The sequence below is a fragment of the Myodes glareolus genome, chromosome 19 (assembly GCF_982192425.1).
Source record: "Myodes glareolus chromosome 19, mMyoGla1.1, whole genome shotgun sequence".
Lineage (NCBI taxonomy): Eukaryota > Metazoa > Chordata > Mammalia > Rodentia > Cricetidae > Myodes > Myodes glareolus.
This window is the reverse complement of record NC_142044.1, coordinates 27,033,370-27,054,060: the sequence shown is the minus strand read 5'-3', so window position 1 is coordinate 27,054,060 and position 20,691 is coordinate 27,033,370. Positions and strand designations below refer to the sequence as shown.

The window sequence follows — 20,691 nt, the reverse complement described above, 5'->3', positions numbered from 1 at the left end:
CAGGTATGGTTTATTGATCACCTACTGTATACACCTTTACACTGCTAAATAATGGGAACAAGATGCTAAATCCACTAGGCATGGAGATACACACTTGGGAAGTGGAAGCAAGAGAAAGGATCAGGACCGTTCCTCAGCTGTACAGGAAACTCCTCAACTGAAGGGGTGGGGGAGGATCTTGAATCCCAGAGGGATTAGAACACTTTCCTGGGATTCACAGAGTCCTAACCCACTCCAGGCCATCTGATCCAGAGTACTGAGAAGAAACAGTTGTTTGGTTTTGATGAGGTAAGGTCTTATTTTGTCGCCCAAACTGGCATAGAAGACAGCATTTAGTACAGGCTGGAACCTAATTCGTGATCTTCCTACCTCAGTCTCCAAGCACAAAGATTATGGATTACCATCCTTGACTGGAAGAATTTTTTTTCAGGAAAGGGTGTTGCCTGGAGCTTTTAACAGACCTGCTAAGTTTTTTGTTTGTTTGTTTTTTATTAACAAATCTTCTTGGTCCAAGTTTGAGGAAATATTCATCTGAGTACAGTTGGCCATCTATAGCCACAGCTTCCATGTATGTGAACTGAAAACAAATTTGTGTGTGTGGGGGGGTGTATCTACAGAATGTGTATGTACTTACTTAAGCTGGCCTCTAAACTGAAGGTTCTCTTGCCTCAGCTACTTCAGCATCTGGGCTGACAGGCCTATGACACCATGCTCTGTTCAAATAACTGTTTTCATAACATACTGTTTGGGGTATTACAGGTCATCTAGAGGTAACATACACAAGAGGATGCACACTGGCTGTATGCAAATAATATACCATTTTTTCACAAGAGGCTTGAGTATCATTAAGGGTCCTGAAACCAACCCCTGCTTGGGAACAAAGAGGTCATAGATTTCAAAACTAAGAGTACTCTAAATGCATAAAAACCCTTTAACCTCATGCCTTACCACAACTATCAAACAAAATGTATGGGACAAACTCTTCATTAACTGCATGAAGTACCGATCTTCATGCAGAGCTTTGTGACCTTTGCTAGACTCTGTAATTTATTGGGGCTGAACTGTAAACCTTCTGTCTGTGTCTGTCCACACTTCATCAGTTGGATGGTGAGGGGACTCCTGGCTCACTTTTGAGATATAGGATAACTTGAAGCATCACTGTGCTGTGTCACTTGACATAGTCCTAAGTGGCACCAAGGTGGGTAGATAACATTAAGAAGTGCCCAGGCCACTTAGGCTCTTGAGTGTGTCTTCCAAACATGCTTCTTTACTGTGTCCTGAGCATGGACATTTGTAAAGTGACTGGCACGACTTCATAAAGTTAAACTTTTGCAGAAAGGACACTTTCTTAGCACTCTTTAACTAGAGGGACTCCATTTTCCAGTGTTTGTATTGAAAATGGAAGCCACCTTTAAACTGTTGACAGCCTTTTAATTTTACTCCTACAGCAGAGAAACAACTAAAGGGAAGTTTGTCCCATTCTTCACAATATCAGTCTACAAAGAGTAACATGAAAGTTTTCTGGTTTAAAAAAACAATTTTTTATCCTTCCTGTATTAAAAAGTTTTTATTTATTTCTTAAATATTTTCTAAAATTGACTGCACTTTTCTGAGTGATTACATTTTTCTTTGGATCCTCATATGTCATATCATATAAGAGCATTCAAGTTTTCAAACACTTTCTGTCTAAGAAACCTAGTAATAAATGGGATTAAGGTGACCTATAGTAACCCTAGAGGTCAGGGATCTCTCCTGCACTCCTAGCTCTGGGATACTGTGCGCCCACCTCCTCCCCTGCTCCGGGGGTATTTGTCAAGTGGATTAATTGACAGAGTAGGGATGGAAGCTTTTGTGTGAAATGCTGTATGGATTCATACACATTTCTAGTCAATTGATCGCCTACCAGTCTACACGCATATAGCAGGACTTAAGAATGATTGTGTACATTATAAAAAGACTCTCCATAAAACACAAAATGTGACATCTAAAAAGGACTCATTTCATAAAATGCAAAACCTGACATTTAGTGGGAATGTCTCTGAAGTGCTAATATGCATCTTGAGGAATAGGGTTTGATTTATAGAGAACTTCACTTCTGCCGACAAGAAGATTTACTTTTATGGAAACAACACCTAGTAGTGAATGGTGTTCAGTGCTTCTGGGCAAAGACTAAAGCCTTCATCTCTATCTTCCTCGAGTAATTCTTGAGGTCTCCTGGGTCTGTGAGTAGTTGCCTTCTGCTGAGGCATTCTGTCTAAGCTGGCCTTCCTCAGGGGTCATCATCTGAAAGGGGGCATGCTGGGGATCAGCTGCTGTGTACTGAGCAGCATGCAGGCATTTCACATTAGCCTTTGAACCCTTTTAAGAAGCCTGTGCTTTTGAGTTAACCAGTGTCCTAAATTGCATTGAAATGTAATTTGCAAAAGAATTAGCTAGATCTTTGTGACATTTATTTAAGACTTTTTATCTGTATTATGACTTAGAGACATCATGAACTACTAAGATATTAAAAATACCATTGGTGCCCACTAGTACTCCATAGTTGTGCTTAAAACACAAGTGCATGACTTGAGAGTGTCTTCATTAGAAGCAACTTTTGTTTAATCTTCATGGTGAAAATTAGACTTTAAAAATAAAAGCCTTTGGTTACAAACTTTGGAGATTGCACTGGCTTTCAACAGTAATGTGTAGGAATGAGAAACATGTCAGAGTGATGAAAGACCATCCCCGCTAACACCCAGACAGAAAAAGTGATTTGCAACCTACTAGTAGGCGAGGAAAGCTGAGTGCGGGTGACATGGAGACATTGGTTACTTAGGTAGAGGTAGTGTGTATGTACCAAGATAGGAGGTTAGCTAAAAGGAAAATAGTGCTTTAGAGCCATGAGAGCGAAGACTAAAGTTCAATTGAACTTGTAGTTTTGAGCCAGCAAGATGACTTGGGAGGTCAGGATCTTGCTGTCAAGCCTTAGGACTTGAATTCAATCCTAAGGACACTCATGGTGTAGGGAGAAATATGATTCTCTCAAATTGTCCTCTGACCTCCAGAAGGAATCATTTTTAAAAGACCCTAATTTTGGTCTTTTGTGTTCTGTTTAAGAATCAAACTTGTGTAGTGTTTTTTTTTCCCTGATAAAACAGGTATATAAGTGCTTTTCAAGAGGAAATGGAAGAAATATTGTTGTGTGTGTGTGGTGCTGGGAGTTCGTACCAGGACCCCAAGCATGCCAGGCATGCTCTCTATCATTGGATGCCTAATCTGAAACCCCAATTAGCTATGTTTATTTGCCTTAGCACCATGATAGTCTTAAGATTATGGAATACCTATGAACAGATAATTTCTAAAATTAGTTTTGGTTTAGGGGATAAGTAAAAAGACTTTTGTTGCCTGCTCAGAATGTGAAAAGCTAGCTTCATCTTCCTAGACTGAGATTTCCTCAGAAAGGAAAGATGGTAGTATGTTAACAAGTTAGGAAAACCAGCAAATTACTAAAAGTAACAAGAAAATACAAAGGACTTTTAAAAAAAAATATCAACATCATTTGACTGAATTAAAAGTTACTGGATTGATTGCCAGTGGTTAAAAGCCTACTAAGTTCTTGGTAATGCTCACCCTAGGGCTGAGAACTGAATGTAAGGCCTTGCATGTGTAGACAAACACTCTTAACACTGAGCTACCTTCCCAGCCCAGTGATGCCTTTGAAATTTTGCACAGGGATGTCTTCTTTGTACACATAGAGTTTACATACAGCAGGCAGTGCTGGGCATGCTTTTTGCCAGCCCTTATTCTTCCTGTCCTACCATACTGTGATCATGAGTATTCAGAAAGTCTTCACATGTTTGTGTATGTATTCTCCACATCTATTTTGAGCAGGATTCCAGTCTTCACATATGCATATACACATAAGTATGTTCTCTGTGTGGCACTATATAACATAAAGATTAAGCCGAAGTTGTCACCATCTTTCTTCTTACCCTGTAGTGGACTATTGCATCTGTTCTGGGGAGATCAGACTCTCAAGGAAGGTTTTGTATAATCTGGAAAGTATCCTCAAGACCAAGTTCTCAGCTCAAAGGAGATTCATTTGCCCCAGAGGAACAGAGGACAGGGAGTAAGGGACAAAGGCAGGAGATAGGGGTATTTGTTCCAAGGTGGAGGAGAAAGGACTACCTCTGGATAGAGAGGAGACAGATATGGCACATAGGCAAATGACAGTTTATACAGGTACAAAGAGAAAAAAACCCTGTGTTGGGATGAGATGTTTGATTTTAATGAAACGTGTTAATTAGGTGAGCCAAAGGGGACTTTTGATTGCTGTACTTCAGTACTTTAATACCATACCTTGGTAGTCAGCCTCAGGAGGAAGAGATGACTAAATAAGGGAGTAAACCTTAGTGGTTAGCTTTAAGAATGTAGTCCAACAGTTTTTAGCAAGGCAGAGGGAATGGGAGAGAAGGACAAGGCCTGCCAGAGCCATGCTCACACTCAGATGGCCAGAGTTCCTTTCAGTAGCTCTACCATCTACATAAAAAAAAAAATGTTCTTGCTAACTATTCACCCCTCCGGACCCTTGGAGGAAATGCATTAAAATGACTTCATAAAATTCTAGCTAAGATATATTGAGAACTTACTTGCTCTATTCCAAATGCCTTTAAAAGCACTTTATTTACTTGGGTTTTTTTTTCTTTCACTTGATATACTCAAGATTGCTTACTATATAAATACTTATGTTTTGTAGATGAGGAAACTGAGGCACAGCTGGCTTATCTAGCTAGTTCCAGTCAGGTAGGTTAGAATTTGATCTCAGACAGTCTTGTTCCAGATACCAGTCACTAAACCACTGTAGTTAAACCCTGGCATCTGCCCAATACTTAACTCTCCATCTTGACTAAGCCTCAATGAATGTGAGCCATCACAGTATGTCTTCAAAGCATTGGGCCCTGACCAAACAGTATAGAACACTGTGGGACTCTAGAGCGTGGAGGAGCTAAAAGGCCAACCAGCTGAGTAGTGTACTATCTGTTCACTAACATAAACGCTTGTTCTCTTGAGGCAGCTGCTAACAGAAATCAGGGAGCGTAGTCCTGGTCGAGGTTTTAATTTCTTCAGGAACTCTGTCTTACAGCATGAAAATGGTGTTTCCATGATTTTTTTTTCTTTAAATACCTTGCTGTACCTATAATTATTATTTTCCCAAGAATGGGACAGAAATTGCTTCTAGATGAAAGAGCCATGGTACTCGTGGGTGGGTGTGCTACTCCAAACTTTGCAGCTCCAACAGAAATTAGAGGTTCACAAGGTAATTGCTGTGATTACAGTTTTCTTCTTGGCCCCAGACAGGAGCTCTCGAAACACAATATTCTACTAATTTTTTAAATATACAATTTACAAGGCTACAGGAAATTACCATGAGTATGTGCTATTTCTCCCCTGTTTTCTATGGAAGCTAAACATATCATTGGGTCTTTTGAAATTCTGAGGGCAAAGTAGGCATGGCATGAATTAGAAGATATTGTTAAAAAGGCTTAAAGCTTTTAGGTAATCAACCTTGTGGTAATGTACACAAGACTTATTTTAAAAAGAAAAATTTCTAATCACAACATAGTGATAGCCATGAAGAGTTTCTCCTTCAGTATTCTAGATTTTTAAAGCCAGAGAGTGACATGATCAGATTTACATTTTAGGAACATCTTACTTTGGTGTCAAGGAGGATGTGATGAATATGGGAACCGTCAGGAGGTTATTAAAGGTCCTGGCTGTAGAGTGGGGAAAACAATAAGGCAAGAACCGGAAGAATAGACTTAGGTGATGCTATTGAGATTGTTGTAGCAACATTTTGTTGTGTTTGTGACAGAGTGCTCAAGAAGACCTGAGCTTCCAGCTGAGCGCCTTGACCTCTCAGCCCTGCTTATATCTCCTAAGTTTTCAGAGTACAGGCATGTACACCACCACCCAGCCTCCTTGATGGTAACCACAAACTTACCTCTTAGAATGTTGGCCCACACTTGCTTCTTGTCTCACCACATCTTGTTGAGAAATAAACTTGTCTTTACCAGGCACCTGAACTTCTACTGTAGGCCTGGCATCTGGGGGAGCAGACCTTAACAAGTAGAGGATCCCAGCTGTAGGTATCATCCACTGCCCTTACATTCCTCTGTGAATCAGGCTAATCTTGAATGACCTGTCTGTGGGGCAAAGCTAAATAGGAAATCATTTATAAGTAATTTCCGACTATGCTGATTCCAAGGGAAAATGCACCAAGTCTTTTCCTTTTTCTTCTGTCATTGTCATTCAGTGATGTCTTTTAGCTCATATCCAGTATTTTAAAGTACCAGGTGCCCATGTATCTAAGATCTCAGATGCTATTAGCTTTTATTTTTAGTAAACCTATTGTCTTCCCATCCCTGCCCCCCCCCCCCTTTTTGGTTTTTTGAGACAAAATTTCTCTGTTGCTTTGGAGCCTCTCCTGGAACTAGCTCTTGTAGACCAGACTGGCCTCGAACTCACAGAGATCCACCTGCCTCTGCCTCCCGAGTACTGAGACTAAAGGAATGTGCCTCCACCGCCACATAGTAAACCTATTTTCTGTGAATAAGTGCTCATTACACCTGACAGCATCAGTTCTAGTGAATGTGGTGGCCAGTGTCAAAGATGGGGTTCCTGAAGAAGTCTTAGTCCTGAAGTCAAGAGGCAAGCCCCACTGTAGTTTTGACTAACATCCATAAGCCAGGCAGAATATTTAGCAATGAACTTACATAGTGACATGTTTATAGGCAGCTCAAGTCTGATCCAGTCAGATAATATAACCCCAGTGAGCACCAGTTGACTCCTTCCCACGTAGCTCTGGCTCTTACCCTTTGCTGCCTTGGACAGCTGCTGGCACTCTCAAGGAAAGCACTAGTATTGTTCTCTCTTAGGCTCCATCATAGAGCCACCTAGAAGGAAAGAAGGGTTTCTGGAGCTGCCTTGCTACTATCCTGATGGCTGAACCCTTGTTGTTTCCCCTCCACCATTTTTTATTAAGGTACAGAATAGTGGTCTCATAGTGACATTTTCCTAATGCACAAGATCATATTCACCACTTTCATCATATTCATCACTCCATTACCCTCTCTTGTCCCTCCAGCTACCTTCTTGATTGACTTTTCTACAGGCTGGAAGGATCACAGGCAGTGTGATTGCTCTGCAGAGGCTCTGGCTTCCAAAAGACCTGGCTTAAAATCCTCCCTTTGTCTTTAACAAGCTGCACGATCTGCTGTCACCTGAGCTTCAGTTTTCTGCAAAGGTGGTGTAAAACCTTTGTACATGACTGTGAAGATTGAGTAATGTATATAATATATGTTGGCATTTTTATGATCAGTCTGGAGAAGGAAGGTGTGCTAGAAGGGAGATTTCTATGGTTGTGACGAAACGCTATAGCAAAAAGCAAGTTGGGGAGAAAAGGGTTTATTTGGCTTATACTTCCAAATCATAGTCCATCACTGAAGGAAGTCAGAACAGGAATTCAAACAGGGTAAGAATTTGAAGGCAGGAGCTGATGCAGAGGCCACGGAGGGGTGCTGCTTACTGGCTTGCTTTTCATGACTTGCTCAGTATGCTTTTTTTAGAACCCGGGGCCACCAGCCCAGGGATGGTATCACCAACAATGCACTGAGCCCTCCAGCCTCCCACATCAATCACTAATAAAGAAAATATCTTACAGCCAGATCTTATGGAGGCATTTTCTCAGTTGAGGTTTCCTCCTCTCAAATAACGGTAATTTGTGTCAAGTTGACATAAAACTAGCCAGCACAGAAGGCAAATTGGGCTAAGATAAGAATTTGAGGCCCTTGGGGAGGAGAAAAGCAGCCCTCACCTGGCGTGTGAAGACAGCATCATACCATTTAGTATCTGGGGGATTTAAGTTGACTATAGCTGCCAAGTCAATAAAGTGGTAGCCAGACAGGATGTGCCCAGGTCTCAGTGACCTCATTTCCTGAATTCAAAGCCACAGAGTGACATTGCTTCCCACGGTAGGACTCAGCTCCATAGCTAAGTTCTATCTTAAATACTGGCCCCAAAACTGTTGGTAGGTGATTGCTAGAACATTGATGGCCTCTCAAGTGTGACTCCTCTCTCTGCCAATGAAGACGATAAGTGTCATGTCCCATAAGGTAGGCCACCATTTAAAGAGTGAGCTTCCCTGAGAGTTCAATCCCAGCCTTTCCCTCTACAAAATTCATGGATTGGCTGAACTTGGTAACAGGATTAACCTCAGGAGCTTTGAAGGGAATCAATTCTACTTTTTCTCTTCGACTTGGTGGATTCAACAGTTTGTACAAAAGGCAGAATGATTAGTTGAAAAGAGCATTAGATATGACAGCTGGTTCAGACTGACCCCTGCTTGTCCAACTGTTCTTGCCCTCCATGAACGAAGTTCCCATCTTTAGAAGTCAAGGGCAGGAAGGGAGAGAGGCAGGCTCATCACTCAGTGCAGTTTTCATTGGTCGTGCATGACTTTTGTAAGGCTTTCTTTGCAACCTCAGTAGTTGAAGGTAGTTTGGTCAGGTCCCTTGGCCTTCGCCAAAGAAAGGGAAATCTCTCATTGATCTATCACAAAAGTGACTGACTTTTTGTCAGTCAAGATGAAACTTGGGGCTATTTTGGCCCATAATAAGCCCCTGGAAAATAGTTTTACAAATATTCCCCAGCCCACACACACCATTTTGCTTTATTTATATTAGTTTAAGAAGGTTTTTTTTTCCAGATAGTTGAAATATTAACTAGGATTCTAAACCAGCACCTGGGAGAGAAACATCGACTTCATGGGGTGCCACTTTGGCTCTGTGGATCTGTAGTTTTAGAGGTTTTCAGTGCTGATGCACACTGTGTTATCTGCTGAATATCTGACCTCATACAGGATCTATGTTGTGCTTCCCCTAAGAGTATATGCCTCGTAGGGTAAGTGATGCCTACACAGGAAGGCATACTTCAGTTCTGTGTTGTGCCTCGCTTTGGCATAAAAGGTTGTTGTTAACTTGGTGGTTATTTTCTGGCATGGACTAGTTCTTTGGAATCATTCACTGAATTTGTCACTGAAAATTATTGCTGAAACATTGCCACAGTTTTGAACCATGAAGTAACTTGTCAAGTTAGGGTCAAGAACTTAACATTGTCCACCTACAAATATGTCCATGGGTTACATTCCACCCACTCTGAGCAACTATGCTGTAGGCACAACAGAGGACATTAACTATCTAGAGAACTTGAATCTTCAAAATTCTTTTAATAGTCTCCAGCAGTGAGATAAACAGTTTAAAGCCTTTATTTGTGTATGATGCATCAACTTTCCATTTTTGGGGTGCATTATGCAAATCAACTTTTATTTTAGGTTGATAATTTCCCCTTTTGTAGCAGCCTCATTCGACTCCTACTAATCTTGAAACTAAGAAATGATAACATCTTTGCCGCTTCTCACAGCAGCTGCTCTTGCCATGCCTCTCCTCTGCTTCTGGGCTGCTGCTCCCTGACTGAACCTTCCCTACCTGCCAGTATCTTCCTGGCACACAACAGAGTCACAGCCCCCAGGCTTCACTTTCTCAACTAACACAGTAGGGACTGTGCTTAGCTCCTGTGTCTGCTCTGCTGTCTGCCTTGACTTACCTTTCATGCCTGCTTCTTTATCTCCCTTACCGCTTAGTACAGGAAGAGAAAAGGGTAGTTGTCCATGACCGTGATGGAAGAGTTAAAGGAGAAGGTAATGTGGAGGAATACCTAGTACACAGTGGGCACTGGAGTGTTGGTCTCCACTTCTCTTTCTCACTCTTTCTTCTGTATCCAGGAAGCCCTGGAACTGAATTTGCTATTCCAAATTTATGTCATAAGTAAACTGACTACATCTTATTCACTTTGGAGTCTGCATCCTAACCCGTAACCTATACTTAGTAATGTATATTGGTTGAATGAATTCATAAAAATGAATCCTAAGTGGTAGAAATGGTATTTTCAGATTTGTTGAGGTTTTAATTCAGTTTGTGACGACTGCAGTTACTCTCTCAGAGGACGGGAGAGATAGACGTCTGACATGATTCATGTGCCTTTATGGTCATCTTGAATTCTTCTTAAACCTAGAAGAATGGGTATCTTATTTGACAAAAGGCCATGACCAAGAACAACATGGGGAGGAAAGGGTTTGTTTGATCCATTTCCACACCACAGTCTGTCATGAGAGGAAATCAGGAGATGGAGGTAGGAACTGAAGCAGGAACTATGGAAGAGTGCTGCTAAGTGGCTTGTCCCTCCCAGCCTGCACTCCTGCTCCTGCCCTTTTGCTGTGGTAAGCTTCAGATGCACCGGAAGAGGTGCAGACACATCTCTTGTCACACCTTGATGCGATTGCATAGTCCACATTGCGCGTCATTCTTCTCTGAGCCCTCCTCTGACTTTACCTATGACATTTCACAGCCAATCTGCACTTGTTCGGCACTTGAGGGAAATGGAACTTATTTTTAGTGTATCTAGAGGTGTAATTTCTGGAGGAGGCCCTGTTTGAAAGACAACATCCTCTAGCTCTCTACAGTATGGGACTCATAAAAGTACAATTTACTTGGCTGCTTCTCGTCACTGACCAAATATAAAAGGTTTTTGTTTGTTTTTTAAAAGCATCCTTCAGATTTAGCTGTGGGTATACCTGGCAGATGAAATGCTCTTAAAAACCTTTAAAGGTACATAAACTTTGTGCTCTGTGGATGAGTTCTTTGTGTTCATGGATGAGTTGGAAAAGCATCTAGATGAATTCTGAGACATTGCCTCCCCCTTCTACACACCCCACATAAGAAACTGCATGGTATCTCATACAGTAGTTTGAAATCTTCCATGTGCTTTATTCATTGGTGTTATTAACTCCAAGTAAACACAGGCGTTATACTCCATGAATTAATTTCTGAGAAGTCCCCTAGAGTTGAACTTCTGGGTGAACTCAGATCAGATCTTGTCTCCTTTCTTGAAATTATGACAGGATGGAGGGATATGGTGTTTCCTGAAACCGTTTCTAACTTTGTAGTCCACATGCTGTTTCCCTTCAAACCTTGCTCTTCAGAAGCACTAGTGAGATGTTGATGTGGCGTAAATTGTAGAGCATCCATGATGGGCGCAGTGGGAGTAATGGAGATGTGCATTCAGAAAGCTCTGGTCCTCTTTAGGCTGCTAACAGGAAAACCGTGCATTGGGGAATCAGTTCACATCAGTGTGAAATGTGACTTGAGTACTTTTGGGTTCTGTAACTTGACAATTATACATACAAAGTAAATTGTTAAAAATAACATTTAAAAACAAAACTGTTCTAGAGAAAAGAACCTGAGGTGTTACCAGACTGACTTCAGTGGAAAGGGACTGGCTATTGTGATCTCTTTTCCCAAGCCCAGAAATCCTAGGAAGAACCTGGTTCTCGGACAAGGTGCCCACCCACTTGATTAACCATTGCTGTCTAAAGAACATAAGCCGAAGAGAAAAAGATGATTGAACCATTGAACTACATGGACTAAAAGCATCAGCCAGTGGCTGGGTGTGGTGATACATTCCCGTTGTTTAGGACTGGGGAAGCTGTGGCAGGGACATTTGTGTTTAATCAATCAGTATCATGTTTGCTTTTAATAGACAGGATTTTTTTATTAAAGAAATAGTCAATTTTAAAAAAAACTATGAAAAGGTCTCATTCCTGCTTATAATACTTCACTGATTTTTTTCTAGGTACATTTACACTGGATGTTAAATATATTTCATTCCCTGAGTGTTTGTGTCCTTGTGTCTTAAGCAAGCTTTTCTCCCTCAGCAGGCTATAAACTTAGGAGAGAAGAAAGCAGTTCTTAAGGTTCCCTATATTTTCTTTCCGTGGGTACTGACAGGCTACCAGAGTGCCCATTTCACCCAACAGTGAGCCTTATGTAGTGACCCTCAGAAACTCCATGTATTCAGAGCTAGACACAGCTGGTTTCTTGTAAGTGTGCTTTGGTGCTCAACAGAAGAAATGAGTTTGCAGGTGGATTTTTTTTTTAATGTACCAAAAAGTTTCCAACATCCTTTCTCTCTGTCTTTCTCTTTTAGGCTCTAGACCAAGATAGAACAGCCCTACAGAAAGTGAAGAAATCTGTAAAAGCAATATATAATTCTGGTCAAGGTAAGTACTAAATCAGATCCCATGACTTAAAAATAATGTTCAGAATTGTCTCTGTTACATGTATTAACATGTAACATAAGATATTAACAAAAGATCTGAACAGATGAAAACATAAGGAGGCTGAGAATTGAACTTTTGTCCCTTTTTTCTACTGTCTCTACTCTCAGCCAAAACCTGTTTTTGTTTCTGTAGTTGAAGTTGATATGATCCTTTTAAGAATTCAGTACAGTGGTAGCTGATGATTGTCACTTGATCTCTGTGTGGTTGGTCAGCCTTTGATCCAGTGACTTCATTTAAACAAGAAGTCGCTTCCTTCTTGAATGTGCCTGTACATGTTAAGTACACATTGACCATCCGTACTGACCATGGAGCCTGCAGGAGAGTCAAGGAAGAAACGTTAAATTCTTACCTCACAGTTCTCTCTCTCTCTCTCTCTCAACCAATGATGACAGAGAACTAAGTAACTAATGTTTAGCATTGGTTCAGTGACTTTTGCCAGTTTGGTGACTACACAGCATTTTGTCATTGAATAAGAACAATCCAAATCAATTACAATAATGGGAACCAGAAGTGGTAGTCTGTTATTCACCGTGATACCATTTTTGCAGCCCCAACTCACTTGTAGGTGGCCACTTCTCTAAGACATCTGTTGTGTATACCCTCACAGAGAACCTGGGAGGGGAAGATGGCTGACTGTGACAGAAAGAACACACTTTGAGGCTGGATTGTAAACAAAACTGCCCTGGACTGTTTACTCAACTATCTCAAACCTCTATTTTTCTCATTTGTAAATGTGGTGGTGGCATTAAAGAGCTATTGAGGGGACTTAGTGCTCCTGATCCATGTACTGTACTGTGGAAGTTCAGTAAATGCACTGCTCTTTTTAAATTTTGTTACTATACAGTTGTAGAGCTGAAAAGAGTGTGAACAAGGCAAAACCTGACCCTTCACTGGCTGCCTTACCCACCCACCGTCAGAGCTCAGAATCGCTTTCCTGAGGGGAAGCTGGATGGTCTTGTTCTTCTGAGCCTCCTCCCCACACCTTAGAACATCATAGAACATTGCCATCATGCTTTTTACCATTACCTAGCTTCTCTGTATTCAAGAAAATGCTGAGATATTTATCGAAGGAAGATAAATAATGACTGTTTTATAAGTCGGGTTTTTTTAAACAACAAAACTGATAGGATGAATGAAAATGTATTTATATTAAAGGGGATTTATTTAAGTGGCGTACAGTTTGTGGATTGGCTAGCTCAACAATGGCTATCTCTTGACGGAAATGCCAAGAGTCTCATAGTTGTTCAGTCCATGAAATTGGATGTCTCTGCTGGTCATCAGTCCACATTGGAATACAGAAGTAGGTTCTTACATCAGTGAAGGAGTACCTCAGCAATAGGGAAGATGAACCTGCCAGTGAGACTGAAGGCAAGCAGGCAAAAAGCAAAAGCATCCACTTCCATGTTCTTTTATATGGCCTGCCACCAGCATATATGGCCAGACATAGGTGGTTCTTCTCAACTCAAGTGATCTCATCAAGAAAATCCTTATAGATGTTCCCTGCTGCCTGGGTTTTAGTTGACTCTAGATGTAACAGCCAAGATCATCCATCATAGCTGTCTCAGTCTGGAGTGATTATATGCTTTTTTAGGTTTTTACCTAAATGAGCAACCTAATTGACAGCTTCCGTTTTTGTCTTCATTCTGATATACTCCTGACGTATGGTGAGTGTTTTGTAGATAGCAGCCCTTTGAGAAAGAAAGCAAAAAAAAAAAAAAAACAAACAAAAAAAAAACAACTAGAGAAACCACAGGAGTGCTTTCCCGGGGTTGATTTTTTTTTTTTTTTTTTTTTTTTGGCCTTTCACATGAGTGGTAGTTATATGGTTCAGCCTACTCTGATGATTTCTCAGAAGGTACCTTAGTTTTCATGCTGTGAGGTAAAAAGAAACTATACGTAAAATGTATATAAAAGGAGATGCTCAGGAACCTTTATTGGGATTTGGAAAAACAAAGTGAATGTAATTCATAAAGGAAGAATAACACGTCCATAAATGAAGAACATCTATGTAATATTTTCAAAGAGAAGAAAAATAGTGTGGCTTGCCACACTTGTTAAGTTCAACTACATTATATGGCTCTACTGGGTCATTATAAAGTGTGAAGATAACATTTAATATATAGGATATTCTATGGAAAGTTTGAGGTAACCTGTACAGTACCTGCCACATAGTTGATACTTTACAGGTTACAGGTGGGAACACGGCAGTTAAAGTGGTAGAGCCTAAGTACAGTAGCCTGGGAGTGGAGAGGGCAGCTGTCAGCCGAGACACTGCCCCTGAGCCAGGAGGAACTGCCACACCTATCCTGCTGGGCCTCTGAGTCTCTTCCCTCTTCCTGGGGAAGAATGCACTGTCCTGCAGCAGCTCTCAGGAGCTCTTTTCTGTGGGCGATGCACTTTATGTTTTACCCCCTAACAGGTTTCCTTGGTCACAGCTGCCTTAGAATGACTGGAAGAAATGGGTCCTTGAGCTAGTAAAGGGAAGCAGTGAAGGGTGGCACACCTCGAGTGCCTTCTCCTCCTTCAGAATGTATTTCCCCTTGTGGACCCCAAGGTAGGAGCTGCGTTGCCTGCTTTTTCCCTGATACTGTCCATTAGAATAGCCTCCTCACCTGTGGTTTTTAAATTAATTGACATCAAACGAGATTTAAACTTTCATTCCTCAGACTCGGTAGCCACACATGACTAAGGTAACACATTTGGCAGAGTGAACCTAGACTTTCTCTCTGAACACAGGAAGTTCTCCCGGACTTCCATGCTGTAGAAGAGTGTGTGTGTGTGTGTGTGTGTGTGTGTGTGTGTGGTCACTAATTGTACCTACTGAGCAGCACCCTCACGTTAGCCCCATAAGTCTCTCCCTGGGTTGTTACTGAAAAATGGGGGTGAGATGCAAGTCAAAGAATCCCAAGCTAACTCCAAACGATTTTATTTATAATTTTTTATTATAAGGGGCAAATTCATGGAACAGGAACGAGAAGTCCAACCTCAGCTGTGTATCGCAGAAACCAGAGAAAGAGTAAGCCCTGGGCAGGCCATTGGTTTTCTCTGGATAATCAAAAGGTTGCACACTAACCTAGTCCAGCCTCTTAAAGGTAATTGGATGAAAGAGGTTCCCCATCATCTCCCTGTCTTGTCTAAATAAGAGAGTTCCAAACACAATGCAAAACTATATACACTAGGAACAGATATCAAGTTTAAAATTAGGATTACAACCAGCATAAACAATATTAAGCAAGGAACATGCTAAATGCTTTACTAAACATTATATCCAGCAGCTTGAGTGGTGGCTCAGCGACTAAGAGCGCCTAACACCCTTGTGCCAGAGGACCCGGGTTCGAGTCCCTTTGGCGCTAATAGCGATCGATAAGTGATCAATACTGAATTGCTATCGATTAATAATCGGAAAAAAAAGTTTTAAAAGAAAAAGATCAGAAAGAAAAAAAAAGCCATTCTATCCTAAGGAGTCTCAGTCTTGCATTGGAAATGGCTAAATCGTAAGAGGAAGATAACTACAATCTTTAACCCCATCCAAGACCTGTTCATTAAATTCACCTGAAAATCTAGCAAACACAAATGGGGCTGATGTCTTATACCCACACACCCAGACTGTTCTAGAGCAAGTGCCTATACTGGGATTTACAGAGAAACAAATTGGCTATGTGTATCAGACTTGCAGCTAAACCTGGTAACTGGCCTCTGAACTCCTTACATGGGTCATTGTCCCTCATAAGGACAAATTTCGTCTCTGTGTTGTGCCTCTTGTTGGCATGATTATCAACTCAACAGTTATTGATTGAATGACCATCATATGCTACTGTTCTGAGTGTTAAATATACAGGACAAGTCAGAGAGACTCTGTCTTTGTTAATTTTGTGGTTCGTTGGCAATTTGCATCAATCTGGAAAGTAATTTTGATAAGGAAGCAGGAAGTGCTGTAAAGGGAAGCACAGAAAGAGATTCAGGAGATCTTAAGTAGGGTGACAGGGTGTGCCTCTATCAGGGGATGCCTCTCAGAGAACATGGTGTTTGGGGCGCATTGATGCTGTACTTTAGACTAAACAAGCAAGCCTATTACATAAGTGTTTTCATGCCCATGTTTCAGATTATGAAACTGATACCTTACCCAGAGTATCATACCTAATAATAAGATGAGAATCTAGCAGCCCCAGCTTTGTTCATTATACATGCTGTTTTCATTGTCTTTTACCTGCTATGTGACAATACTTAATAAGTATATAATAAAATGCTTGTTTTATGTTGACTGTATGGGTTCCTCTTTGGAAATCTACCTGAAAATACTCACTTACTGTGAATATTAGTGAGTGAATCATTCAAATATAAACTGTGGACAGTGTGACCTGTGGGTTGACTTTGTGGTTCTGTGATGGGGATCACACTGAAATTGTACTTGTGGTTGAAAGTGTGGAGATAAACTCAGATTGCTTGGGGCTCCTCACAGGCTGCTGGGACCCAGTAGTGTTTTTGTAATCACAAGCCAAGATAGGAGTGGGTTTTTCATCAGACTATATGGGCAGCATAGTGACATGTAATTCTTTAGAGGTGACATTTAATCTTTAGAAATAGAGTTAAATGAGGAAAGCAGTGGTGTATATCTTTCCATGATTCATTAGAAGTACAATCCAGACTGCCCCTATCCAAATACTTTTGACCTCATCCTGAAAAACCACAAGAAGCTGAACCTTGCTATCTCTTTCACTATGTATTTTCATGATTTTTTTTTTTGTTTTTCACAATAATTAAGTGACAGAAATGGTATGGGAGGTCCTTCTGTCTATGTGTTACTTTTATTGGTTAATAAATAAAGAACTGCTTTGAGCCTATGGCAGGGAAGAACAGAACTAGGCAGGAAAGCTAAGCTATATGCTGTGAATAAGAAGGGTGGAGTCAAGAGAGAAGCCATGCACCCCCACTGGAGACAGACGCTGTACTAGAAAGCCACAGCCACATAGCAATACACAGATTAAAGGAGATGGGTTAAATTAAGATGTAATAGTTAGCTAATAAGAAGCTAGAGTTAATGGGCCAAGCAGTGATTTAAATAATATAGTTTCTGTGTGATTATTTCGGGACTAAACCGCCAGGAACCAACAAGTGGCCTCTCCTCCTACAAATTGGCACCCATGTTGTCAACTGAAATCCACTTAAAACCTGAGAGGACTTGCATAGGAATTCTAGACACTAAAAAACAAAGTTTAGCTGCATTTTTCCCCCAATGGGCTTTGCTCACTGACAGCATGCTGCAGCTCCTTTAAGAGAGGTTTTCCTGATTCAGCCGTAGCAAAAGAAAAAAAAAGGCATGCCGTTTTGAAATGTTGGCTTTCTGGGCTATACAGCCAGCACGACCTCTGGCTCTTTCAGGAGATTGAGCATTTCTGTTTTCCTGTGTTGCTTAGTTTAAAGCCTTAGTTAATTAATCTATGAGACATATTGTCCTTTAGTCCTTGCAGCTCCTGTCTCTCCCCACCACACACACACTCACTTTATTTTTGGTAATTTGTTTAAAATAACTGGCAGTTACCTAAGTATTGAAAAGGGTTTAAAATATTTTACAACTCTGGCTTTTTTTTCATCTTTACAAGGATATAACATAATTCCCCCTTCCTAAATATGACCCAGACTTAGAAGTCGCTTTCTTATGAACGAAATGGTGAAGTAACACCCTGTGATTTCAAGGCTAGTTCACCTGGGTGCTAGTTTTCACCTGCCCTGTTCTGATTGCTTGATTTGGAGAAGAAACTACCCACTCAACTAACCTCATGGATAGATACCCCCCCCCATCAGTAGCATAAACTAACAGCTAGATGCTATCCAATCTCCTTGCCCTGCCACCCTGGCTAACTCGACCACAAGTCCTTCAGTGGAGGAGAAACAGGGTTAGTTATGGTAGCTTTGCTGAACATGTGGTAATGCACATGTATGTATGTCAGGTATGGCTCTTCAGAAAAGAGGTATCTGCTGTGTTTTTATAAAGTGGAAGAATCAGTGCGTAGACTAAATGGATTTATTGTTCTACCATCTGCATTGGGTACATTAATCTGTTTTTAGCAGGCTCTGTTGTGACCTTAATGTACTTGCGTATCCTTGTCCCTTGGAGTAAAGACCCAGGATATTTATATTACTAGATCTCAAATTGAGATGTTTGTCTTATTTTTATTTTATTTTGTTGTATTTTGAGATAGGGTCTCATATATCCCAGGATAACCTCAAATTCCCTGTGTAGTTAAGGATAATGTTTAACTTCTGATCTGTGTAGTTCTACCTCCCAAGTGCTGGGACTGGACATACAGCACCACACCTGCCTGTTTCAGTGTTGTGACTCTAATCCATGGCTTTGGACATGCTAGGCAGGGACTTTACTGGCTGACACATATCTCTAACTACTAAAATGTGGTTTTTATTAGTTATCATTGTATGGTGGTTTTCTTAAAAATTTTTGTCAAGATAAATTTAGAACAAATGTTAGCTTGCTCACAAGACAGTGCCCACTAGAATAAGTAACATTGATAGTCTGAAAGGGGGGGGGCTTTAAATCCTTCTTCATGGAAAAAGTTGTGTGTAATTTGGTGACAAATGTAAGCAACAAAGTTTTCCTCTGAAGTACAGCTAGGCTGTTGGAAACCATCTCCACTGCAGGAGAGAAAACATTTGATTTCTCGTTACCTTCCTATTTTCTTTTCCTCCTGTTTCCTTTCTATTAGAATTGCTAGTAGTTTTAGGAAACAAATGGTGTGCTCTTTTTAGATAAGATTAGCATCTGGTGCTCTCCAATTTTTTATTTTGTCTGTTTTGAGATAGGTTACACAGAAATCTAAGGTTTTAAAGGTAAAATACTAAACTTTTCAGTGGATAGAAAGCAAGCGACTTTATTTTATATGCTTTTCCAAACACTTTGTTCAGATTTGCAGATATAATGTAAAGTCTTTCGGAAATAAAATTGGCAGTTAATCTTAGTGTTTGTCTATGTCATATAATGCTAATTTTAATTATGATCTTAACAGGCATAAACATAAATGGATTAAGATTTTAATAATAAGATTGGAAAGGAAAAATATTACAAGACTACAAAATCAGTTGTTCTATGTTTAGAAAATTGAACATTTCTGTTTTTTTAAGTATTTGAATAATAACGGAATTTCTTATTGTTATGTATGAATATTTTTCTTGAATGTGTGTGTTTGCCACATGCTTGCCAGGTACTAGAATAGGTTAGAAGAGGATGTGAGCTGCCATGTAGGTGCTGGGAATTGAACCTAGGTCCTCTGGAAGAACAGTCAGTGGTCTTAACCTCTAAGCTAACTTTCCAGACCCTGTGTAATTATCTTTACAGACAACCTTTCAGCCTTGAACAGTTCCTACTGGACAAGATTCTAGGCCTTCCTGCACCTGGCTTCTCATTCTAAGTTGCTCTTTGACCACACTTTTTGACGTGTTTATCTCTGTGAACTATGATTCTATTTCCTGTGAAGATCTTGCTCTTAACTGTAGTGAATAAACAGGGCATTGCACTCTACACGGGGAATCCAGATCTGGGTTGTGTTGTTCCTGGAACTTGCTGAAATCCTACCCCTTTCACAGACATTTTGAACCAGGTAAAGTATCACATATGTTAAGTAAACCAGCATTGATTGGAAGTATATGCTTATTCATGTTTTACTGACAGGGCTGTATATTCAAAAATACTTTGCAATGTGCCACATCTGGAGAGTGTGTGCTTAAACCAGGTCCTAGCTTATGCCTGGCTTCCTAAACTGGCTTGAGACATCCCATGTTGCGATTGTGAACAATTTGGCAATGGCAAAATGGTCTTTAATGTGCAACACCAAAAATTAATTCAAGATCAAGCATGTGAGGAGTCCAGGGTGTCCCATTCTTCTCATCTGTTTTGCATTGCATGGCTTCACTGTAGCCCAAGTTCTGAACACACAAATGAGCTCTTTTGTGTGGATACTGCTGTCATGCCAAGCAGCACCACCAGATACTACCTGACATGCTCTAGCTCAGAGTCAAACTACTGTATCTTTCATTGTACATACAGAATCTGAAGGCGTAAGTCACAGACAATCCCACACCAGTTTGGAATTATGATTAATAGAATGGTTATTTATTCAAAGGGGAAAAAACTTACAGATTACCGTCCCAGACAACAGCCCCTCCGCGCGAACAGGAAAGGAGTCCAGGGGCCGGAAACGGAGCCGGAAGACAAAGAGAGAGTGGAGGACAGCCGCTGCTTTTTTTAAAGGGAGAGACCACGCCCCAATGGGCTGGTAACTCAGCGGCGATTGGCTGAAGGAGCTGAAGGAACTCCCACAGCATCTCCCCCTTTTGTTTAAGTAAGAGAGTTCTAAGCCTACTACGCAATTATATACAATAAGTACAAACCTACGAAATTATATACAATAAATACAAATATCCTATTCTAACTAGCTTAAGTCTTGTATAACAAATAACTTGGCCAA

At 40.7% G+C, this 20,691-nt stretch overlaps 1 protein-coding gene across 4 annotated transcripts in view; it reads left to right on the top strand.

Moving 5' to 3' along the window:
* Asap1 (ArfGAP with SH3 domain, ankyrin repeat and PH domain 1) overlaps nt 1-20,691 on the top strand; it is a 308,124-nt gene that overhangs the window by 155,996 nt on the left and 131,437 nt on the right. For all 4 annotated transcript variants that reach the window (XM_087898828.1, XM_087898826.1, XM_087898829.1 and 1 more), the window contains exon 4: nt 12,082-12,154. In XM_087898828.1, the coding sequence (XP_087754954.1) occupies nt 12,082-12,154 (73 nt within the window). The remainder of the gene's footprint in view (nt 1-12,081; nt 12,155-20,691) is intronic.